General features: G+C 48.1%; 1 protein-coding gene across 1 annotated transcript in view; it reads right to left on the reverse strand.

The window, feature by feature from the left end:
• Positions 1–6,129: 6,129 nt before the first annotated feature.
• LOC147112545 (cytosolic 5'-nucleotidase 1A-like) overlaps positions 6,130–23,251 on the reverse strand; it is a 154,217-nt gene continuing 137,095 nt past the window's right edge. The window contains exon 6 of the mRNA XM_085996873.1: positions 6,130–6,514. Coding sequence (XP_085852999.1) covers positions 6,215–6,514 — 300 coding nt within the window. The 3' untranslated portion in view covers positions 6,130–6,214. The remainder of the gene's footprint in view (positions 6,515–23,251) is intronic.

Below are 23,251 nucleotides of genomic sequence, written 5' to 3' on the forward strand. Positions count from 1 at the left end.
GAGTTAGCGAGGGCCACCGTCTTCTGCAGGTCGAGCCCCCTCTGTTCCAGCAGCCTCTGCCGAGTATAGTTGGACCTGATGCCGGCTACGTAGGCGTCTCGGATCAGGTCTTCCGTGCATTCCTTGGCCGTCACCGCTTTGCAATTACAGGCCCGGCCGAGGACTCTCAGTGCCAGTAAATATTTGGCGCCTGATTCCCGGGGCGCTGTTTTCGGGTAGCCAGGAGGTGTCTGGCGTAGACCTCGTTAACAGGCCTCACGTATTGTTCCTTTAGCGTCGCGATGGCGGCCGCGTAAGTTGTGGCGTCTCAGATGATCGAGTAGACTCGGTGGCTCACCCGTGAGTTCAAGACAAGCCGTTTCGCGTCATCTGTAGTGACGGTAGTGCTGGAGGCCTCCAGGAAGGCTTCGAAACAGCTCAGCCAGTGTTCAAAGTTATTGGCTGCATCTGCTGCTTGAGGATCCAGGTCTAAACATTCTGGCTTCAAGATTTGCTCCATGTCGAAAATTTAGTCAATAAAATTGATGCACTATCAACAACACCAAAGACTACAAGTTGAACTTATACGAAGTAGGCTTTTATTGACTAAGAACTGGAGCATGCCTCTGCTAGTGGATCCATCCTAAGAGCTCCCGCGGGAAGGGTGGTGAGTCACCTTTATACCCGGGCTTAGGGGTGGAGCCAGGGGTGGAGACATGCCCGGACCTGTACAGAGTTAACAGTGGTTTACCACACAGACATGTACAGGGTTAGCAGTGGTTTACCACACCACCGAAGAAGCGGCGATCCGCCGGCTCACAGTAGCTTTTAGAAACATGAGGTGTATCGAGACGCCCCAACCCAAGGGAAAAGTCCATGAGGTTAAACCTGGGAGCCAGAGCAAGAAAGAGTGGCACCAGGAGGGGAACCGTCTCTCCCAGGCTAGGTTAAATTGTTATGGGTGCGGGAAAGACGGTCACTGGAGAAAAGACTGTAAGAATCCCTGGAAGGATAACAAGGGAAAGGATCCCACAGCCTCAGCCCAAAAGCCAGGGCCAGATATCCCTCCCGCGGTGATCAAATCATTTTTACAGTCCCTACGGTCTCTTCTGACTGGCCAGGGGAGAGTAGCAGCCACCACCGGTGCTTTGACCCCGTCTGCCCCATCCCACTCCCAGCAATGACTAGAGCCAGCGCAGCCTGTTGACCTGTGTCCCCGCGAAAATGCTGAGGGGAGCAGGCCCTATGATAAGATGGGGGTGAAGATGGTGCAGGGGAGATATTCGGTGGACACTGGAGCTTCCAGCATGGTGGTCCACTCAGAAGACCTGACCAATTCACCCTGGTCTAACAAGGTCCCATTTAGCTTAATGGGACCCACAGGGAACGAGCAGGCTGGGGAAAGGTCAAAACCTTTGGCCATAGGTTTAGGATCCCTCCATACCACGTGGGAGGGTAACCACAAGACCAACGAGGTGGCCATGCAGGGGGACAGGGAAGGAGAGTTCTGGGACCCCTGTAGAGCAGGCCCGGTAGCAGCAATCCGGGACAAGGGAGGCACACAGGGTATAGTTTTGGCCCCGGACCAAAAGCAGGTCCAAACCCAAGATTCCACCTTTAAGGCCGCGCTGGTAAGGGAAAAGGATTTAGAACAGGGTTACTGGCAGGCTGCCAGTTATATTAAACAATGCAGGTTGTTTAAGCCGGAGGCAGGGAAATGGGCAGCTGGGATTGAACTTGAGAATAGAAATCATCAGCCTGCAGCGCCTACACTCACACAGACTGCACACGCAGGCGCAGTCGCGTGCGTGAGAGGAAAAGTTCCCCAGCACTTGGCCCGAGTGATTCCCCCTCTCTTGTGGGACTCCGGGGAGGAGCCTGGACCAGGTTTTAGACCTGGAGGGGAAGACTCTCAGCCACTGGCAGCCGGTGGCAAGGGATTGCCTGTCCCCAGCCCAGGTTTGGGAAGGGAGGGACCCGAGGGAGAAGGTCCCCAGACAGCAAGGACTGTGACCCGAGCTAAGGGTCCGCTCGCCAGGGTAGCCCCACCAGCGACACGCCCTAGGAGGTCTCTTCGGGTACCCCAGCCTAAGAAGGTATGGTCACCAGCTTTCCAGTGGAATAGGGCGGGCTCCCGAGTCAGGGAGAAGCCAAAAGACAGAAGTCCCCAACCAGCAGCCATAAGCTGCGAGGGACTAGAAGTTGGCATCAATCTAGCCTCGCCGCAGGGAGCAGCCTGTGGCAGCCCAAACAGGGGAGCGATTCAAAACCGCACGGGGCTCTGGAGCAGCTCAGATACTTCTGACTGGCCAGAGACAATAACCCCAGTACCCCCCCTGTTTCTACAATATTAGGTGGGGTCAGCCTAAGAGAGAATACAAGAAGGGCTAAGATAGGTTTACAGTGCATGTGTGTAAATGCACAAAGTGTGGTAAGTAACGTTGGTGAGCTGCAGGCACAAATAGCCACATGGGAATATGATGATGTGGCGATAACAGAGACCTAGCTCAAAAAAGGGAAGGATTGGGTACTAAATATTCCTGGATATAAGGTGTTCAGGAAAGATAGGGAAGGAAAGAAAAAAGGTGGGGTGGCAGTATTGATTAAGGAGAATATTACAGTGCTGGAGCAAGAGGATGTCCTGGATGGGCCATTTCACTATTCTATAGGCCACCAACTAGTGGGAAGGATATAGAGGAGCAAACTTGCAGATAATTACAGAGAGATGCAAGAACTACAGAGGGGGCTTCAATTATCCTAATATAGACTGGGATAGTAGTGCAGAGAGGGGGAAGAACTTCTGAAATAAAAAGAGAAAATGCTGAAAATACTAAGCAGGTCAGGCAGCTTCTGTGGAGAGAGAAACACAGTTAACGTTTCCGGTCAATGACCCTGGGGTGTGTTCAGGAGAACTTTCTTCATCAGTACGTTTCCAGCCCAATGAGGAAGGAGGCATTGCTGGATCTGGTTCTGGGAATGAGGTGAGTCAAGTGGAGCAAGTGTCAGTAGGGGAACATTTAGGGAACAGTGATCATAGTAACATAAGGTTTAGATTAGCTATGGAAAAATACAGGGAGCAATCTAGAGTAAAAATACTTAATTGGAGGAAGGCCAATTTCAGTGGGTTAAGAATAGATCTGGCCCGGGTAAATTGGAATCAAAGATTGGCAGACAAAACTGTAATCGAACAATGGGCTGCCTTTAAAGTGGAGATGGTTTGGCTACAGTTGAGATACATTCTCACGAGGGGGAAAGGTCAGGCAACCAAAGTGAGTGCTCCCTGGCTGATGAAAGAGATAGAGAGTAAGATGAAGCAGAAAAAGGGGTCGTATGACAGATGTCAAGTTGCAAATACAAGTGAGAACCAGGTTGAATATAGAAAGTTCAGATGGGAAGTTAAAAAGGAAATAAGAGGGGCAAAGAGAGAGTATGAGAATAGACTGGCAGCTAACATAAAAAGGAATCCAAAAGTCTACTATAGGCATATAAATAGTAAATGAGTAGTAAAAGGAGGGGTGGGGCTGCTTAGGGACCAAAAAGGACACCTACACATGGCAGCAGAGGGCATGGCTGATGTGCCCATGGAATAAAAGGGATAGTGGTAGCATGGATACAAAATTGGCTAAGTGACAGGAACTAGAGAGTAATGGTGAACTGTTGTTTTTCGGACTGGAGGAAGGTATACAGTGGTGTTCTCCAGGGGTCAGTACTAGGACTGCTTTTCCTGATATATATTAATGACTTGGACTTGGGTGTACTGGGCACAATTTCAAAAGTTGCAGATGACACAAAACTTGGAAGTATAGTGAACAGTGAGGAGGATAGTGATAGACTTCAAGAGGACATGGACAGGCTGGTGGAATGGGCGGACACATGGCAGATGAAATTTAACGCAGAAAAGTGCGAAGTGATACATTTTGGTAGGAAGAACGAGGAGAGGCAATATAAACTAAAGCGTACAATCCTAAAGGGGGCGCATGAACAGAGCGACCTGGGGGTATAAGTGCACAAATTGTTAAAGGTGGCAGGGCAGGTTGAGAAAGCAGTAAAAAAGGCGTACAGGATCCTGGGCTTCATAAATAGAGGCATAGGGCTGGATTTTGTCAGCCCCGAGGAGGTGGGTATGGAGGCAGGACTTTGGGGGCGGCTGGCAAACCCGCTCCCAACCCGCCTCCGTGCCCTCTTGCCAGGAGGCGGGAAGCCATCCTGCCCCGGGTCCCGTCTCCTCGAGGCGGGAAAGGGATTAAAGCCTATTAACTGCCTGTTAACAGGTAGTTAACAGGCAGAAAATAGAATTATCCTAATTTTTAGCTCCAAAGTGCAGGCTTCCCGACCTCGGAAAACCTCGCCAGGGTGTAGGAGACGAGAAGAGGTCTGCGGGGGTCGAAGGGGTCTGAAAGTGAGATGCAGAGGTGAGTGATGGGTGCAAATGTGGAATGGTAAGTATGTAAGGTGAGTGTTAAGTGTTATAAAATGTTCACTTACCGTTGTTTCTGCCTACAGCCTTCAGCCGCTGTGGTTCTTCATTGTAGATTTCACAGGCTGGCTGTTGGATCCTCCGAATCAACAGCCAGGTGATTTCTGCAAAGTTGAAAGGTTTGACGAGTCCTGAACACAAGGGCTCATCAAACTACACAGAATGTCAGTGTTTGACAGCTTCACAGAGCTGTCAAATGCTGACATTTCTTCTTTCAAGGAATCTTGACAGATGGCAGGTCAGACGTTGACATGCTCTGTCAGTGACTTCCTCCTAATTGGCCTGCTGAGCCTGCTGGGCGGGCTTAACAAGGTCAAGCAGGGGAAAATCCTGCTGGTTGGCCAGAAGCTGAGGGAGGTGGGATTGAAAGCCAGTGAGCAGCAGTCCCACCTCTAAAAGCTTCCCATTGACAAAATCCAGCCCATAGAGTGCAAAAGCAAGGAAGTTATAATGAACCTTTGTAAAACGTTGGTCCGACCTCAACTGGAGTATTGTGTCTAACCAAACTTTAGGAAGGATGTGAAGGCCTTAGAGAGGGTACAGAAAAGATTTACAAAAATGGTTCCAGGGATAGGGGCTTCAATTACATGGATAGACTGGAGAAGCTGCGGTTTTTCTCCTTAGAGCAGAAAAGGTTGAGAGGAGATTTGATAGAGGTGTTCAAAATCATGAGGGGTCTGGACAGAGTAGATAGACTGTACCCATTGGCAGAAGGATTGAGAACCAGAGGACACAGATTTAAGGTGACTGGCAGAAGAACCAAAGGGGAAATGAGGAAAAACTTTTTTGTGCAGTGAGTGGCTAGGATCTGGAATGCACTGCCTGAGAGTGTGGTGGAGGCAGACTCAATCATGCCTTTGAAAAGGGAATTGGCTAAGTACCTGAAGGAAAAAAAATTGCAGGGCTAAAGGGAATGGGCAGGGGAATGGGACTAGCTGAAGTGCTCTTGCAGAGAGCCGGCACAGGCTCGATGGGCCGAATGGCCTCCTTCTGTGCTGTAACTATTCTATGATTCTATGCTATGATTCTATGAACTTGGCCGCGACGAGATCGGCGTGCAAAGGGACCATATTTACAACGTACATCTTAGTTAAGTGTCTCCTCAGTTTTTACATACTTATGATTGTAAATATGTCATTCTTGAATGAAACTCTACAGTTGAAAAGAATATCATTTACTACAAGTTGGGTGAAATCGTGATGAAATCTTAGAAGATAAATGTAATTTTCTTTAACAGTCAAAGTGCACCATAATAAACTTCCCTCCTCCTATCTGACATATACAAACTCCTACTGAACGTTAAAAATAACTCATAAAAGAAAACAACAAACACTGACATTTGTGAAACTATTACAGTAAGTCTCATTTAGGCAATGCATATTGTATAAGAATAATTTTTCCAATCATTTCAGAAACAGTGGCATAACTAACATCAAAGCTTCATAAATAATGGTGAAAATAAGATTCTCCTTACACTTTAAGACTAACCACCCAGCAAATGAGAAATGTAAACTCACTGATAAAATGGTATTTAAAAAACAGTAATGCTAGTAGTTATAGAAGGTAACATCCTCCTAAACAAATACTTGTTACTTGCTGGTCTTTTCCTTTGAAGGATTCCCTTATTGCCCGATATAATTTATAATAAAACACATAGCTATAGAATCTTCCAGTAATGTAGCTTTAATTTTCCTTGCAGTGTACAGTTGGTATTCTTAAAAACTACAGCAATGACTTTTAAAAGAATCATCCCACCCCTTAACGTGTCTTGCATTGTGCGATGGCTGCCTCGCTTGATGGCTGGAGTGTCAGATCGTCAAAGTAAATATGCGGGCGTATTTGGTCTAAAAGTATCGTTGCTGATAAGCCAGAAAGGATGAATGCCTCGTCAACATCCAGCCCCCAGGTACGAATTGTCTTCAAAGCTTTTACTCCAGCAGCTGAACCACCCTTTTTTATGATCAAGTATACTCGGATTGGGCAATCCATACGTACATTTTTGGCATAGAACTTTTTCTGGAGTTTTCCGAGTGCTTCCAGAAATCCTACGAGGGGGCCCTATTTGTGAAACAGGTGAATTACAACTTCAGAAACAATTTGCTTGCAATATTTTCCAAAATCTGATCATACACTTCAAGTGTTGCTAACTTTATACTCTGTCATTTTAGATAACCAACCCCACAGGCTGTCCATCTTTTAGTTTATATATTTTGTCTCCCCCTTTTAGGTAATCCTAAGCCATACATCGTTTTCTCAGTCACAACTCCCGAGAGGGTTCGTCAGGCCTTCTCTCAATGCTAATCTGAACCAGTATTTAATAGGTGTGTAACAAGAGCCCAGACTGTCTCACTACAAAATATTTCCTTTTCCTTGTGGGAAGCACCTCGCCTCCACGTAGTACCTCCACTAGAGCTCCTCTGACTGAGAATAGGAGCTGAGTGTGGAAGAAACATCAGACCCATGTTGTAGAAAAGCTCCTAAATCCCTGTTGCATTGTAGACAAATTGGACTCTTTCATTTCCATTTTAACATATCTACATCAATTCTGTGGCATCTGTTTTCCTGCAGAAATGTTCAGAATATTTTCTGGCATTTACAGCAAAAGAAATGCCACTGGGCATAGGGCTATAAGTCGCAAGTCTTATTTTTATTTTAAGTAATGTATTTACTATATTCTTTGGATTTTTGCAGCCGCATACCTTCAACCTTTGAAAAATTTACACAAACACAAATCTTTGATAAAGTTACTTTTTGCACAAGAATGTTCTGAAACTGGGCTTGTGAAGATACAAAGGGGCTGAAATACTGTGGCCCCAATGACACTTCTGAGGTGGAAGTCAAATGCAGGAGGCCCAACAGATGCAGGAATTGTGACAAGACCCAGATATGTCAGACTCCACTTGCAATCCTACCCACTGGTAAATTGAGCAGAGGATGGAGAGGGGAATGTAGAACTTCCACTTGGCCCAAACATGGTCCCGATTGTCAGACTGTGCGGGCCAAGTAGAGAGAATTCCCACACTTGGAATTTCTTTGGCTCTAATCTCTTCACTGCCCAGCTTCATTGGAGTGGCGGAAGTGGGGCTCACCTGGGCATCCAGGCCTGCATCCCTCACCAGAATGAGAAAAATTGGTCCTTTCATTAAGGGATTGGGTGGTGTAAACAAACTAGTCCCACGCTAGTTAGCAAGCAGCTTGCCAGCACCAGTTTTCATGCTCTCCTTTCACCCCCGGTGGGCATCCAATTTGTGGTCACTTTTGCCCACTCTGCTGCACTTCTGCCGGTGGGTGGGGCTCCGAAATCTTGGCCTTTTTTTTAATAGCGCATTACCTTTTCATTGTGAGTTAAAGCGTCTAAATATAAACAACTGAAACAATTTTACTTTTATCTAAATTACTCCGTGTTTGATCATCTATATATTATAATAACAATTTTTCAACAATTATTTTTCAATTTAATATTTAGAATAGTTTTCTTTTCTAAATTGCATACAAGGAATTCTGTTGGTGGCACCTTTGATCCTCCAAGATAAAAAATGGAAATGGCAAACACAAAGGAGTTATGCTCACAGTCAACTGATGTAGGCAGTGTTTAGTCACACCAGCTAGTGGCAAGGTAGTGATATTCACATTTTTTTTGTATGGCAGGCCCCCTGCATGTATTTTGAAATACTCCAGGGGACTCCTACGATATACTGACATAATCCTAGGGACCCCCGTCCCGACTTCCGAATAACAGTGTCAGCTATCTAAAGGAAAACAAAGCTATCAGTTCAGAGGGCATTTTTAGCAGCATACAGACACAGAAATAAGGCCTAGAAATTGGATCACGCCACAGCCGTTATTCAAGCATAAAATGTGAGCCGAAGGATCCAAAATAACAGGCGGCACTGTGCACCCATACCGGGCCAGAAGTGCGTCGCCTGCCATATTGGATTGGTCGCCCCACCCAAACATCCAGGACTTGTGGCAGAAATATTCAAAAAGCTCAATATATTAAAATAATGGTCCTACGTTTGTTGTAGGATCCTTTTGGAAGATTGGTCAGCCCCAACACCTGCGTTGCCCTGTGATAAACTCAGCCAGCAAATCATGATGCTAACAGTCTGGAGAGAATCAGCAGGAGGGCTATTTAAAGGGCTCAGAGGCTCCATACAGGTAAGTTGCTGGTTTGTATTATTAGGGTGCTGGTCAACCTCTCGGCGTTTTGTTTTGGCTATTTACTCCGTTTCACTACTGACTTGTGAGTTCTGGGAACAACCGTGTACTGGTGCTGGGCTGCTTGTCTGCCTTGAAAACAATAGTCTACCTTTAGGAATGGAAGAGGAAGGCGAGCAGCCAAGAAGACTGGAGCAAGCAGGAATAGCTGGGAGAAGATGGAGGAGAAGGGCACTGCACAGGAGGTCCTACTCACAGCAGGTGTTCAGAGAACATTTCTCCGAGATCAACCTGACGGAGGAGCAATGTGTGAGGTGCCTGTGCTTCAATAAGGAGGCTGTAACGGAGCTCTGTCACCTGCTGCAGCCACAGCTGGAGCCCCAACCAGGGCACAGACAGCACTGCTGCTGGCTGTCAAGGCCATCATAGCCCCTACGTTTTACTCCACGTGGTCATTCCAGACATCAACAACACTCCCAATGACTGTTCACTGTTGCATTAAGGAGGTAACCGAGACTCTCTACTCCAGGAAGAACATCTACATCTCCCTCCTCATGGGCTAAGTGGAGCAGGATGAGAGATCTTCGCAGACATTACAGGCTTCCACAGGGTCCAAGGAATCATGGACCGCCCACCCCATTTCCTCAACGGATAGAGATACCACTCTCATCGTGCAGCTTGTTTGCAACCACAGGCAGTGCATATTGCAGGTTTCCTGGCAACAGCCTTGATGCCTTCATCTTGTACCAGTCTTCGGTCTCACCTCTATTTCAATCAGATTGCCAGGTCACAGGCTATCTACTTGGTTACAAGGGATATCATAGTTGGATTACAGTCAGCTTGCAGAATTAACAATCACTCTTGTGGAAAACCTACTGCCTGTCATCTGTGCTCATTTACCTATTCTGGAGCTCCTATGAAGTGTATCCACAGTGGCTGCAGCTTGGGAGGTGGAAGGCTGTCGAGCTTCTATTGAGGACATTTCAGATGGCCGTATTGGGCGACATCAAGCAGCTCTGGGCCTTGAGGGCCGTGCTGCAGGGTGTGGGTTGTTGTAGTCTGGCCCAGCTGGCAGTGTAGCACTAATAAGGGCACTGGCGGGGTGGATGGCCGAGCAAGCACACTCTCATCCTGAGAGAGGACAGCAGGTGCTTCTTCCATTGAAACAATGCCACTCTCCTGGTGCTACGCTTCAGAATTCCTACTACTCTGGACATAAACAAAGTGCAGGAGCGAGGTGACGCTCTGTAAACAGAGCCAAGATGGCAGTTGTCTGAGCTTCCATGGCAGCAGTATGAGCTGCCGTGGACGATGTCAGAGTTGTCACCAGAGGCTCTGTTGTGGTGGGTCCCACTGTCGTGTTTTTGGAGCTGAGCACTCACTCCATGGTCGACAGCATGGTCTCCAAGTGCTGAGAGATTGCGCTGAAGCTTGCTGGCAGGCTGCCCAGTGAACTTAGCATTTCCTGGTGAACGACTGTCCGCTTTCTTTGGTAGTTTGGGTCCTCAAAGTCAACACCTGGGTTTTCTGCAGCAGGGCTAGGACACGATCTCGCCTTGTGGCAAGCTGACTTCTCTGGCATCCTATCCACCTGTCCAAGCTCCTGCACACTTGCGCCAGTTGATTCGCCACGTGAAGACCCCTCCTCTGGCCTAGCCTCTAAAGTATGTGTGGTTCCAGTCTCTGAGCTGGTGCTTGCTAGGGTCAGATTGAGTGACACTACGTCTTCAAGAAGGCTGCCATCCTCTTCCTCAAATGCCACAGGGGCCCCGACATTTTCTGTACCTGAAATGAAAGAGATAGACATGGGTTAGCTTTTAGTGTCAAGGGTAAGCAGAGAGCGATGAGAGCAACTGCGGTTTGTCATGCAGGGTTGTGTAGGGTGAGATAGAAGTGAGAAGGGAAAAGAGGGTAAGGTGTAAAGAAACCGTTCGACATGTCTTCTCCAGCATTTCCACTTGCCATGGCTATAACTCGCCCCCTGCCTGTCAGGTCCAGGACCTGCTCATCCAGTGGGGATAGGATGTGTCAGTCGCTTCAGCCTCCTCTGGTTGCTGCCTGCCCTCTCATGCTGTGCGTGACCCTGTCCTGCAAGAAAGAAGGGAGTTTGTTAGTGTTACTCACATTCTCAAAGCAGCTCACAAGGCTATCAGGGTCAAATAGTACAGTTATTGTGTACAAGATATGAGTGGGGAAGTGAGGGTTGGAATAGTGCTGAGAGTAAGAGGTGCAGAGTGTGTGAGTAAGAGGAGGTGGAGTGAAGTGTGGTACAGTGATTGTAGGAGAGTGGAGGGAAGCGGGGGAGGAGAGTGTTACAAGTAGAGATTGCAGGTGTAAGCAGGGAGCAGTTACGCTGAGATCTAGGATTCTTACCTTGAGGACCCTGGTGAGGTCATAAACCTTCTTTAGCAATTTCAGCCAGGTCCAGGGAGCTACATTCCTCACATTCATCTCTTCAGCCACCTTGACCCACCGGCTTCAGTTTGTCTGGAGGGATTGCTGGCCATTGGGGGGGAACAGGATCTCCCTCCTCCAGTCAACTGCCTCCACAAGGACCGTGAAAGCTACATCAGAGAATATGGGTGCCCTTCCTGCAGCATGTCTCCCTGTTTCCAGCATTTCCTGCTGCCTGCATCCGCAGTGGATCTCCTCTAAGAGGTGCAGGCTGCCTTTAAGTGGCATCAGTGATGTCCGATTTGCCTCCCTCACCAAACAGGTGCGCAGCCGATAAGAAATGTGGGTAGCATTGGCTGCACACCTGTCTCAGTATAATGAGCTGCCAGCACCAATTTCACATGGTCCCTGCAACCACATGTACAGGCAATATGCGGCATTTTCAGGCACAATCGAATTTCTATGTCAATTTTTTAGTAAACAAAAAATACAGGAAAAATATAGAAACCTGAGGACAAATGAACAGTAAACTTAGGTCCTCACAGATAACCCTGGGATTCTCCCGAGGACCCGAGCATGAAAATCGTGGTTTAAGAAAATTTATGGTTGTATGAACAAAGACAGTATCATAAAGAGTCTTTTCACAGAATCAAAGAATCATAGAACTTTACGGCACAGAAGGAGGCCATTCGGTTCATCGTGTCTGTGCCAGCCAAAAAAGAGCTATCCAGCCTAATCCCTGTTTCCAGCTCTTGGTCCGTAGCCTTGTAGGCTACGGCACTTCAAGTGCATATCCAAGTAATTTTTAAATGTGATGAGATTTTCTGCCTCTACCACCCTTTCAGGCAGTGAGTTCCAGACCTCCACCTCCCTCTGGGTGAAAAAAGTTCTCCAGAGGTAGTGGAGCCAGAGGTAGTGGTCCATATCGTTATCAACAACATAGGTAGAAAGAGGGATGAGATCCTACAAGCAGATTTTAGGGAGCTAGGAAAGAGCTTAAAAAGCAGGACCTCAAAGGTAATAATCTCGGTTTACTCCCAGTGCCACGAGCTAGTGAGTATAGAAATAGGATGATAAAGCAGATGAATGTGTGGCTGGAGAGATGGTGCAGGAGGGAGGGCTTTAGATTCCTGGGACATTGGGACATTCTGGGGAAGGTGGGACCTGTACAAACCAGACAGGTTGCACCTTAACAGAGCTGGGACAAATGTCCTCGTGGGGGGGGGTTGCTAGTGCTGTTGGGGAAGGTTTAAACTAATTTGGCAGGGGGATGGGCACCAGGATGTAGCATTAGAAAGGAAAAACAAGGTGCACAAAGGATTGGGAGAGACAGATAGCACTAGAGTAAGAATTAGTATGATATTAGGTGGGGTCAGACTAAGAGAGAATACAAGAAGGGCTAAGATAGGTTTACAGTGCATGTGTGTAAATGCACGAAGTGTGGTAAGTAACGTTGGTGAGCTGCAGGCGCAAATAGCCACATGGGAATATGATGATGTGGCGATAACGGAGACCTGGCTCAAAAAAGGGCAGGATTGGGTACTAAATATTCCTGGATATAAGGTGTTCAGGAATATTAGAGAAGGGAAGAAAGGAGGTGGGGTGGCAGTATTGGTTAAGGGGAATATTACAGTGCTGGAGAGAGGATGTCCAGGAGGGGTCAAGGATAGAATCTATTTGGTTAGAGTTAAGAAATAATAGAGGTGCCATTACACTACTAGGTGTATTCTATAGGCCACCAACGAGTGGGAAGGATATAGAGGAGCAAATTTACAGGGAAATTAGAGAGGTGCAAGAACTATAGAGTAGTGATATTGGGGACTTCAACTATCCTAATATAGACTGGGATAGTAATAGTGTAAAGGGCAGAGCGGGGGAAGAATTTCTGAAATGTGTTCAGGAGAACTTTTTTGATCAGTACGTTTCTGGCCCAACGAGGAAGGTGGCATTGCTGGATCTGGTTCTGGGGAAAAGAGGTGGGTCAAGTGGAGCAAGTGTCAGTAGGGGAACATTTAGAGAACAGTGATCATAGTATCATAAGATTTAGATTAGCTATGGAAAAGGACAGGGAGCAATCTAGAGTAAAAATACTTGATTGGAGGAAGGCCAATTTCAGTGGGTTGAGCATAGATCTGGCCCGGGTAAATTGGAATCCAGGATTGGCAGGCAAAACTGTAATTGGACAATGGGCTGCCTTTAAAGAGGAGATGGTTCAGTTGCAGTCAAGGTACTTTTACACGAGGAGGAAAGGTAGAGCAATTAAAGTTCGAGCTCCCTGGACGACGAAAGAGATAGAGAGTAAGATGAAGTAGCAAAAGGGGGCATATGGCAGATGTCAGGTTGAGAATACATGTGAGAACCAGGCTGTATATAGAAAGTTCAGAGGGGAAGTAAAAAAAGAAACAAGAGGGGCAAAGAGAGAATATGAGAATATATTGGCAGCTAACATAAGAGGGAATCCAAAATTCTTCTTTCTATAGGCATATACAGGAAACTTTCTGATACCCGGCACTGACGGGACCAAGCTGGTGCCGTAACATCAAAAGTGCCGGACATACCAGAGTTAATGTTTAAACATACAGAACTGAGAAGCTCCGTGTGAATCAACAAACCTTGTTGCTTAGCAACAGCTTCAAAACAATCGGCTGCAGCTGCAAGCGTCTGTAGCTAAAGCTGTTGCTATAGCTACAGACCTTGCAGTGCTTGAATGGGGAAAAAAAAGCAACCAGAACTAAAAAAAATATAGAAAATGGCTCCTGATTTTTGCCGTTAGATCGAGTATTCCAGACATATAACCTCCGGATAAACCAAAGTTTCCTGTAAATAGTAAAACGGGTAGTAAGAGGAGGGGTGGGGCCGATTAGGGACCAAAATGGAGACCTACGCATGGAGGCAGAGGGCATGGCTGATGTACTAAATCAGTACTTTGCATCTGTCTTTATCAAGGAAGAAGATGCTGCCAAATTCATAGTGAAAGAGGAGGTAGTTGAGATACTGGATGGGATAAAGATTGATAAAGAGGAGGTACTGGAAAGGCTGGCTGTACTGAAAGCAGTCACCATGGGATGCATCCTAGGATGCTGAGGGAAGTAAAGGTGGAAATTGCAGAGGTACATAATCTTCCAATCCTCCTTAGATACGGGGTGGTGCCAGAAGACTGGACAATTGCAAATGTTACACCCTTGGTCAAAAAAGGGTGCAAGGATAAACCCAGCAACTACAGGCCAGTCAGTTTAACCTCGGTAGTGGGAAACATTTAGAAATAATAATTCGGGACAAAATTAACAGTCACTTGGACAAATGTGGATTAATTAAGGAAAGCCAGCACGGATTTGTTAAAGGCAAATCGTGTTTAACTAACTTGATTGAGTTTGCTGATGAGGGAACAGAGAGGATTGATGAGGGCAATGTGGTTGATGTGGTGTCCATGGACTTCCAAAAGGCGTTTAATAACATGCCAAATAATAGGCTCGCCAACAAAGCCCATGGAATAAAAGGGACAGTGGCAGCATGGATACGAAATTGGCTAAGGGACAAGAAACAGAATAGTGGTGAATGGTTGTTTATCGGACTGGAGGAAGGTATACCGTGGTGTTCCCCAGAGGTCAGTACTAGGACCACTGCTTTTCTTGATATATATTATTGACTTGGACTTGGGTGCACAGGACACAATTTCAAAATTTGCAGATGACACAAAACTTGGAAGTAGAGTGAACAGTGAGGAGGATAGTGATAGGCTTCAGAAAGACATAGACAGGCTGGTGGAATGGACAGACATGTGGCAGATGAAATTTAACGCAGAAAAGTGCAAAGTGATACATTTTGGTAGGAAGAATAGGGAGAGGCAATATAAACTAAAGGGTACAATTCTAAAGGGGGTGCATGAACAGAGAGACCTTGGGGGATATGTGCACAAATCACTGAAGGTGACAGGACAGGTTGAGAAAGCTGTTAAAAAAGCATACGGGATCCTTGGTTTCAGAAATAGAGGCATAGGGCTCAATTTCCAAGCCCCGTGGAAGTGGGTTTGGAGGCGGGAGTGGGGGGAAAATTGCAGAATCAGGGGGCACAGACCCTTCCCGCCCCCAACCAACCTCCATGCCCATTTCCCAGGAGACGGGTACCCGACCTGTGCTGGGAGCCGCCTCCCGGAGGCAGGAAAGGATTAGTGCCAATTAACTGCCTGTTAACAGGTAGTTAACAGGTAGTTTTTGGCCTAATCCCTATTTTTAGCCCTGAAGTTTGGGCTGCCCGATGGCTCCAAACCACGCCAAGTTAGTGAGGCGGACCATCGGGCTGAAGGGCTTGGAGGGTTCGAGATGTCCGGAGTTCAAGTTAAAAGTCAGATTGTCAGAGCTTCACAGAGTTGTCAAATGCTGATATTTCATCTGTCAAAAGCTCTTGACATATGAAATGTCAATCCCTGATGTCACCTGTAATTGGGTGTCCCTTAATTGGCCTCTACTGGGATTTTTTGAGGATGTAACTGGTAAAATAGATAAGGGAGAACCAGTGGTGGTGCATTTGGACTTTCAGAAGGCTTTTGATAAGGTCCCGCATAAGAGATTAGCGTGTAAAGTTAAGGCACATGGGATTGGGGGCAAGGTATTGACTTGGATAGAGAACTGGTTGGCAGACAGAAAGCAAAGAGTTGGAATAAACAGGTTTTTTTCCGAGTGGCAGGCAGTGACTAGTGGGGTACCGCAGGGATCGGTCCTTGGACCCCAGCTATTCACAATGTATATTAATGATCTAGACAAGGTAACAAGATGTAATATTTCCAAATTTGCAGATGACACAAAGCTGGGTGGGCGTGTGTGCTGTGAGGAGGATGCCGAGAAACTCCAGGATGACTTGGACAGGTTGGGTGATTGGGCAGAAGCATGGCAGATGCAATATAACATGGATAAATGTGAGGTTATCCACTTTGGTGGCAAAAACAGGAAGGCAGATTATTATCTGAATGGCAATAGATTGGGAGAAGGGGAAGTGCAATGAGACCTGGGTGTCCTTTTGCACCAGTCGCTGAAGGTAAGCATGCAGGTGCAGCAGGCGGTTAAGAAAGCAAATGGTATGTTGGCCTTCATAGCGAGAGGGTTTGAGTACAGGAATGTCTTGCTGCAGTTGTACAGGGCCTTGGTGAGACCACATCTTGAGTATTGTGTGCAGTTTTGGTTGCCTTATCTGAGGAAGGATGTTCTTGCCATGGAAGAAGTGCAGCGAAGATTCACCAGGCTGATACCTGGGATGGTAGGAATGACGTATGAGGAGAGATTGGGACGATTGGGCTTGTACTCGCCGGAGTTTAGAAGAATGAGAGGGGATCTCACTGAAACTTATAAAATTCTGACAGGACTGGACAGACTAGATGCAGGAAGGATGTTCCCGATGGTCGGGGAGTCCAGAACCAGGGGTCACAGTCTAAGGATAAGGGGTAGGCCATTTAGGACAGAAATGAGGAGGAATTTCTTCACCCAGAGAGTGGTGAACCTGTGGAATTCTCTACCACAGAAGACAGTAGAGGCCAATTCATTAAATATATTCAAGAAGGAGTTGGATATATTTCTTAAGGCTAAAAGGATCAAGGGGTATGGGGAGAAAGCAGGGACAGGGTACTGAATTTGGATGATCAGCCATGATCACATTGAGTGGCGGAGCAGGCTCAAGGGGCTGAATGGCCTACTCCTGCTCCTATCTTCTATGTTTTTTATGTTTCACCCTATGGACTTTGATATACCTATCAATTCATCCAATGAAAAGCGACGAGTTAAGAAAGTAACTATAGGTTTTTATTGGCTAAACAACAGAGCCCACCCTCGTGGGTGATCGGATCCAACAAGGAGGAATGCCAGCCAGTCGACCACCTTTATACCTGGGCAGGTAGGTGGAGCCATGGGCGGAGTCAGCAGTGGTCAGCCCAGGTATAACAGCGTGACAAGAGGCGACCTCGTATAGTGATACAACAGTGTGAACAGTGATAACCATAGAGTAACGATATAACAGTGATAACTATAGTGTAACGATAGTGAACGATAAAAGTGGTTTACCACATTCACCCCTTGTTTAGATTTGAGTCCGGCAGGGTGAAGTGTACTACCAGTTCTGGTATGTCAGTCTGTCCGGAGGCCTCGTAAGCCTTTCTGATCGTCGCAGCGGCGGTGTTGCATTATCCGGTGTTAATGCTGGTGTCTGCGTGGTCGGCGAAGGCTCGTGGGGTTCCGGCATGCCGTCTACCTGGGCTGGAATTGGGGGGGTGGTCGGGGGGGGGTAAAGGTGGTGTCTCCAGAATGCCCAAGGGTGCGAGGTCTCGTAAGGAGACTGTGTCCTCCCGCCCGTCTGGGTATGCCACATAGGCGTACTGGGGGTTGGCGTGCAGGAGGTTCACCCTCTCGACCAGGGGGTCCGTTTTATGGGCCCTCACGTGCTTTTGCAGCAAGACGGGCCCCGGAGAGGTCAGCCAGGTTGGTAGCGTGGTTCCCGTAGTCGACTTCCTGGGGAAAACAAACATTCGTTCATGGGGGGTGGCGTTAATGGCAGTGCAAAGTAGTGACCGGATGGAATGCAGCGCTGCCGGGAGGACTTCCTGCCAGCGGGAGGTTGGGAGGCCCTTAGACTTTAAGGCTAAGAGGACGGCCTTCCATACAGTCGCGTTCTCTCTTTCCACCTGGCCGTTCCCTCGGGGGTTGTAGCTGGTGGTCCTGCTTGCAGCAATACCTCTCGCTAGTAGGAACTGACGGAGTTCCTCGCTCATGAAGGAGGAGCCCCGGTCGCTATGTATATAGTTTGGGAACCCGAACAAGGCGAAGAGGTCGTTCAGGCATTTAATGACCGTGGTACTGGTCATGTCTGGGCAGGGGAAGGCAAAGGGGAAACGGGAGTACTCATCAACAATGTTGAGGAAGTACACATTACGGTCAGAGGACAGGAGGGGCCCCTTAAAATCGATGCTCAAGCGCTCGAAGGGGCGGGTGGCCTTGATCAGGCTTGCTCTGTCTGGCCTAAAGAAATGCGGTTTGCACTCGGCACAGGTCTGGCAGTTCCTGGTCAGGGTCCTGACCTCCTCGATGGAGTAGGGCAGGTTGCGGGCCTTAATGAAGTGGTAAAGTCTGGTGATCCCGGGGTGGCAGAGGTCATTGTGGAGGGTCTGAAGTCTATCAATTTGCGCGTTGGCGCATGTAATTCGTGATAGAGCATCAGGGGGTTCGTTCAGCTTACCTGTCCGGTACAAGATATCATAATCGTAGGTGGAGAGCTCGATTCTCCACCTCAAAATCTTGTCGTTCTTGATTTTGCCCCTCAGCTTGTTATTAAACATAAAAGCGACCGAACGCTGGTCGGTGAGGAGGGTAAATCGTTTGCCTGCCAGGTAATGCCTCCAGCGTCGTACAGCCTCCACGATCGCCTGGGCCTCCTTCTCGACCGACGAGTGTCGGATCTCAGGGCCCTGTAGGGTCCTTGAGAAGAAGGCCACCGGTCTCCCCTCCTGGTTAAGGGTAGCGGCTAGGGCGAAGTCGGATGCATCGCTCTCCACTTGGAAAGGGATGGACTCATCCACCGCGTGCATTGTGGCCTTAGCAATGTCTCCCTTAATGAGGGAGAAGGCTGTGCACGCTTCCTCCGTAAGGGGGAAGGATGTGGACTTCATGAGGGGTCTGGCTTTGTCCGCATAATTGGGCACCCATTGGGCATAGTAGGCGAAGAGCCCCAGGGTTCTCTTCAGCGCCTTTGGACAGTGGGGAGGGGTAACTCCATGAGGGGGCGCATTCTTTCGGGATCGGGGCCGATGACTCCGTTCTCTACTACGCAGCCGAGGATGGCAAGGCGCGAGGTGTTAAACACACATTTCTCCTTATTGTAGGTGAGGTTCAGCCGTTGGGCCGTACGGAGGAATCTTTCCAGATTAACATCATGGTCCTGCCGGTCGCGGCCGCAGATGGTGACATTATCTAGATAGGGGAACGTGGCGTGCAGCCCGTTCTGGTCAACCATCCGGTCCATCTCCCTTTGGAAGACCGAAACCCCGTTGGTGACGCCGAAGGGAACCCTAAGGAAGTGGTAGAGGCGGCCATTCGCCTCGAAGGCGGTATACTGGCGGTCCTCAGGGCGGATAGGGAGTTGGTGGTAGGCCGACTTAAGGTCGATGGTAGAGAATACTCGGTATTGTGCAATCTGATTGACCATATCAGATATGCGGGGAAGGTGGTATGCGTCCAGCTGGGTGTACCGGTTTATGGTTTGGCTGTAGTCGATGACCAGGCGGTTTTTATTGCCGGTCTTAACGACTACGACCTGGGCACGCCAGGGGCTGGTGCTCCCCTCGATGATGCCCTCCTTCAGGAGACGCTGCACCTCAGAGCTAATGAAAGCTCTGTCCCCGGCGCTGTACCGCCTGCTCTTGGTAGCGACGGGTTTGCAGTTGGGGGTGAGGTTAGCGAACAGGGAAGGTGGCGGGACCTTGAGGGTGGATAGGCCGCAGGTGTTACGCGGTAGGCGGTTTAAAAGCTGCTGGTTGTCGACTGTGAGTGGGGGGAGGGGTCCACCGTATGCTAGAGTGACACTTTGGAGGTGGGATTGGAAGTCCAGCCCTAGTAGGACGGCAGCGCAGAGCTGGGGCAGGACGAGGAGTTTAAAATTTTTATACTACGTGCCCTTAACCAACAGGGTCACAACACAGTAGCCGCTGATGTCTGTGGCGTGGGACCTCGATGCCATCGAGATCCGGTTGCGCGTTGGCCGGACAGTGAGGGAGTAGTGGCTCACCGTGTCTGGGTGGATAAAACTCTCCGTGCTTCCGCTGTCGAACAGGCAGGTTGTGGCGTGGCCGTTTACTTTGATGTCCATCATGGACTTGGACAGGTGATGCGGGCGGGCTTGGTCCAGCGTGACGGAGGCTAGTGTATGGCTGAGCGAGCTGCTGTAGTCTGCGGGTGAGGCGATGGTCGGGTCTGGAGGCAAGGTGGCGGTCGAGTGTGGTGGGTAAAATGGCGGCGCCCACGAGGTTGGACAAAATGGCGGAGAAGATGGCTGCCCCCACAACTCACATGAGGCACTGCTGGTGTCAGTTGCCTGGATCAAAGATGGCCACCCCCATAACTCACACGTGGGGATGCTGGCATCTGTGGCCTTGATGGAAGATGGCCGCCCCCACAACTCGCATGAGGCACTGCTGGCCTCCGTTGATCTCCCTCTGCAGGCCTTAGCAAAGTGGCCTTTCTTCAGGCAGCTTGAGCATGTCGCGTTTCTCGCTGGGCAGCGCGCCCTCGGGTGTTTCGCCTGGCCGCAGAAGAAGCAGCCGGCGGCCCGATCGCGGGGCTCCGATGTCGCAGCCGGTACCGGGGGTGGCGGTCCCGATCGGGTCCGGGACGCCGACGCTGAGGTAGGTCCCAGGGGCGGCGCTGCGAGGGGTATTGCGGTCGGGGTCGGTCCCGAGTCCCAGGGTCGCGAATTACAGTACCTGGAGTACGCCTCGAGGTCCCGATGGGCCACTTCTAGGGAGCGAGCGAGGGCTGCAGCTGTGTTCAGGTCGAGGTCCTTTGCTTCAAGAAGTCTTTGCCGTGAGTAGTCGGACCGCAGGCCTTTCACGAAGGCATCGCGGATATTATCTTCAGTATTTTCTGCCGCCGTTACCGCTTTAAAGTCACAGTCCCTGCCGAGTGTTTGTAGCGCCCGTAAAAATTCATCTACAGACTCTCCTGGCTGTTGCGGGCGGGATCTTAGGAGATGTCTGGCATACATGGAATTTACCGAGCTCTGGTACTGTTGTTTCAGCAGGTTGATGGCGGCCTCGTATGTAGTAAGGTCCCGGATGAGTGCGAATACTTTAGGGCTCACTTGGGCAGTCAGAACTCTTAGCTTGGATCTCTGAGGCACGCCGGATTCTCCCAGGTAGGATTCAAAACAGCTCAGCCAGTGTTCGAAGTCGAGGGCTGAGTTTGCTGCCTGTGGGTTTAGATCCAGGTACGGTGGTCGGAGGGCTCGCAGCCAGGCCGGCTGCTGTGGCTGTTGTAGCTGGGCGTCTGGCTGGTCGTTTGGCTGGTCGTTTGGCTGCTCAAGTAACGACATTTTAAAATTTAGCCAATAAAATTGATATACCTATCAATTCATCCAATGAAAAGCGACGAGTTAAGAAAGTAACTATAGGTTTTTATTGGCTAAATAACAGAGCCCACCCTCGTGGGTGATCGGATCCAACAAGGAGGAATGCCAGCCAGTCGACCACCTTTATACCTGGGCAGGTAGGTGGAGCCATGGGCGGAGTCAGCAGTGGTCAGCCCAGGTATAACAGCATGACAAGAGGCGACCTCGTATAGTGATACAACAGTGTGAACAGTGATAACCATAGAGTAACGATATAACAGTGATAACTATAGTGTAACGATAGTGAACGATAAAAGTGGTTTACCACAGACTTACAGGTAAGCACATTATCAACTGAGCCAAACTGGCACTGTTTAAGATTGAACAAATATCCATTACTGGTAACATAGGCATGATTTGTTGGTCTGGCCTATATATATGGCATAAAACATCATTTCAAAGTAAACTATGTCTTAGGTGAAAATTAAACTATATAATAATTGATTTTCTATACAAAAAAAATCAGCACTTTGGATGTGTCAATGCTGGGGAATGGCATGGTTTTCCACTATTACTACTCACTGAGAGCTCTAATCATGCTGCAAGTGAGCCATGACAAGAACTTTGGTGCAACAAGTGCGCCCAAATACGTTCCTAACATTAGAAGAAAGAACTTTACAGCCAATTGAGTACTTTTGAAGTGTAGTTCCTGTTGTAATGTAGGAAACGCGGCAGACAATTTGCAAATAACAAGGCCCCGCAAACAGCAATGTGATAATGACCAGATAATCTGATTTAGTGATGTTGGTTGAGGGATAAATATTGACCAGGACATGGGGGAAAACTCCCCTGCCCTTCTTCGAATAGTGCCATGGGATCTTTTACATCCACTTGAGGGAGCAGACTCAGTTTAACGTCTCATCCGAAAGACGGCACCTCCGACAGTGCAGCACTTCCTCAGTAACTCATCTGTTTTATTGCATGCCCTGATAGTGTCTCACACTTTTTGACTTATCACCCTTATTTTTGCTCTGCATATTGCTATACAGGCAATTTTATGGGCCAGAAATTGCTGGAATGGTGCATTTCACGGCGAGCGACATGAATTGGACTTTTCACCTCACCCTTCAGATCGCAATATGTTTGCTCTGCAAATTATTAGAAATGCGAATTGATAACGGCTCAGCGATGTCAATGTTGCATCTGGGATCTCTTCAATGTCGTGCCCAATGGTCTATCTACTTAACTACTGAAAGAAAAGGTTAGAGACAGAAACAGAGGGAACGGCGGAGAAGGAAATAGGGTGAATTAGAGTCAAAATTAAAAAGAACAAGCAGAAGAAGAGGACATGGTAACCCAGTTGTGTTTAGGAATTGTATTGGTCTTTGAAAAGTTAATCAGTGAATGGCAGGCCAGGTGCGTGAAATGTACAAACATTCTTGACCGATGAAGTATAGAAGAAGCAGCCCTGTCCATCATGGTCAGGAACAGTGGAACTGCTTTCATAGGAACATTGGAATTGCTGGATGATAAAAGACCAAGGGCCATCTAGTTCACCTTCTAGCATCCTGGTAGTTCCATGATACAATGATAATGGAGGTCTTAACTAATCACAGCAATCAATCTCTATCAATTAGTCTACAACAGACCCAGAAATGACACGAGGAAAACCCCAGTGCTGGAGAGCTTTGGAAACCATAGGTCCTAAGTCACCATTTTCTTCCCAAGCATGCTACTACACTTGTTTCAAATTACTCATCTACTGTATCCCAAAATTATTTTCTGAAAGTAATATATCTAATGGGGATGATAGTAGCAGACTTCAAGAGGACATAGACAGACTGGTGAAATGGGCAGACATATGGCATATGAAAATTAACACAGAGAAGTGTGAAGTGATACATTTTGGAAGGAAAAATGAGGAGAGGCAATATAAGTTAAATGGTACAATTTTAAACAGGGTGCAGGAACAGAGAGACCTGGGGGTGTATATACAAAAATCTTTGAAGGAGGCAGGACAAGTTGAAAAGGCTGTTAAAAAAGCATCTGGGATCTTTGGCTTTATAAATAGAGGCACAGAGTACAAAAGCAAGGAAGTTATAGTAAACATTAATAAATCTCTGGTTAGGCCTCACCTGGAGTATTATGACCAATTTTGGCACCACA

The sequence above is a fragment of the Somniosus microcephalus genome, chromosome 9 (genome assembly GCF_052327205.1).
Source record: "Somniosus microcephalus isolate GS21.2 chromosome 9, FLI_Smic_1.0, whole genome shotgun sequence".
In the NCBI taxonomy this organism is placed as follows: domain Eukaryota; kingdom Metazoa; phylum Chordata; class Chondrichthyes; order Squaliformes; family Somniosidae; genus Somniosus; species Somniosus microcephalus.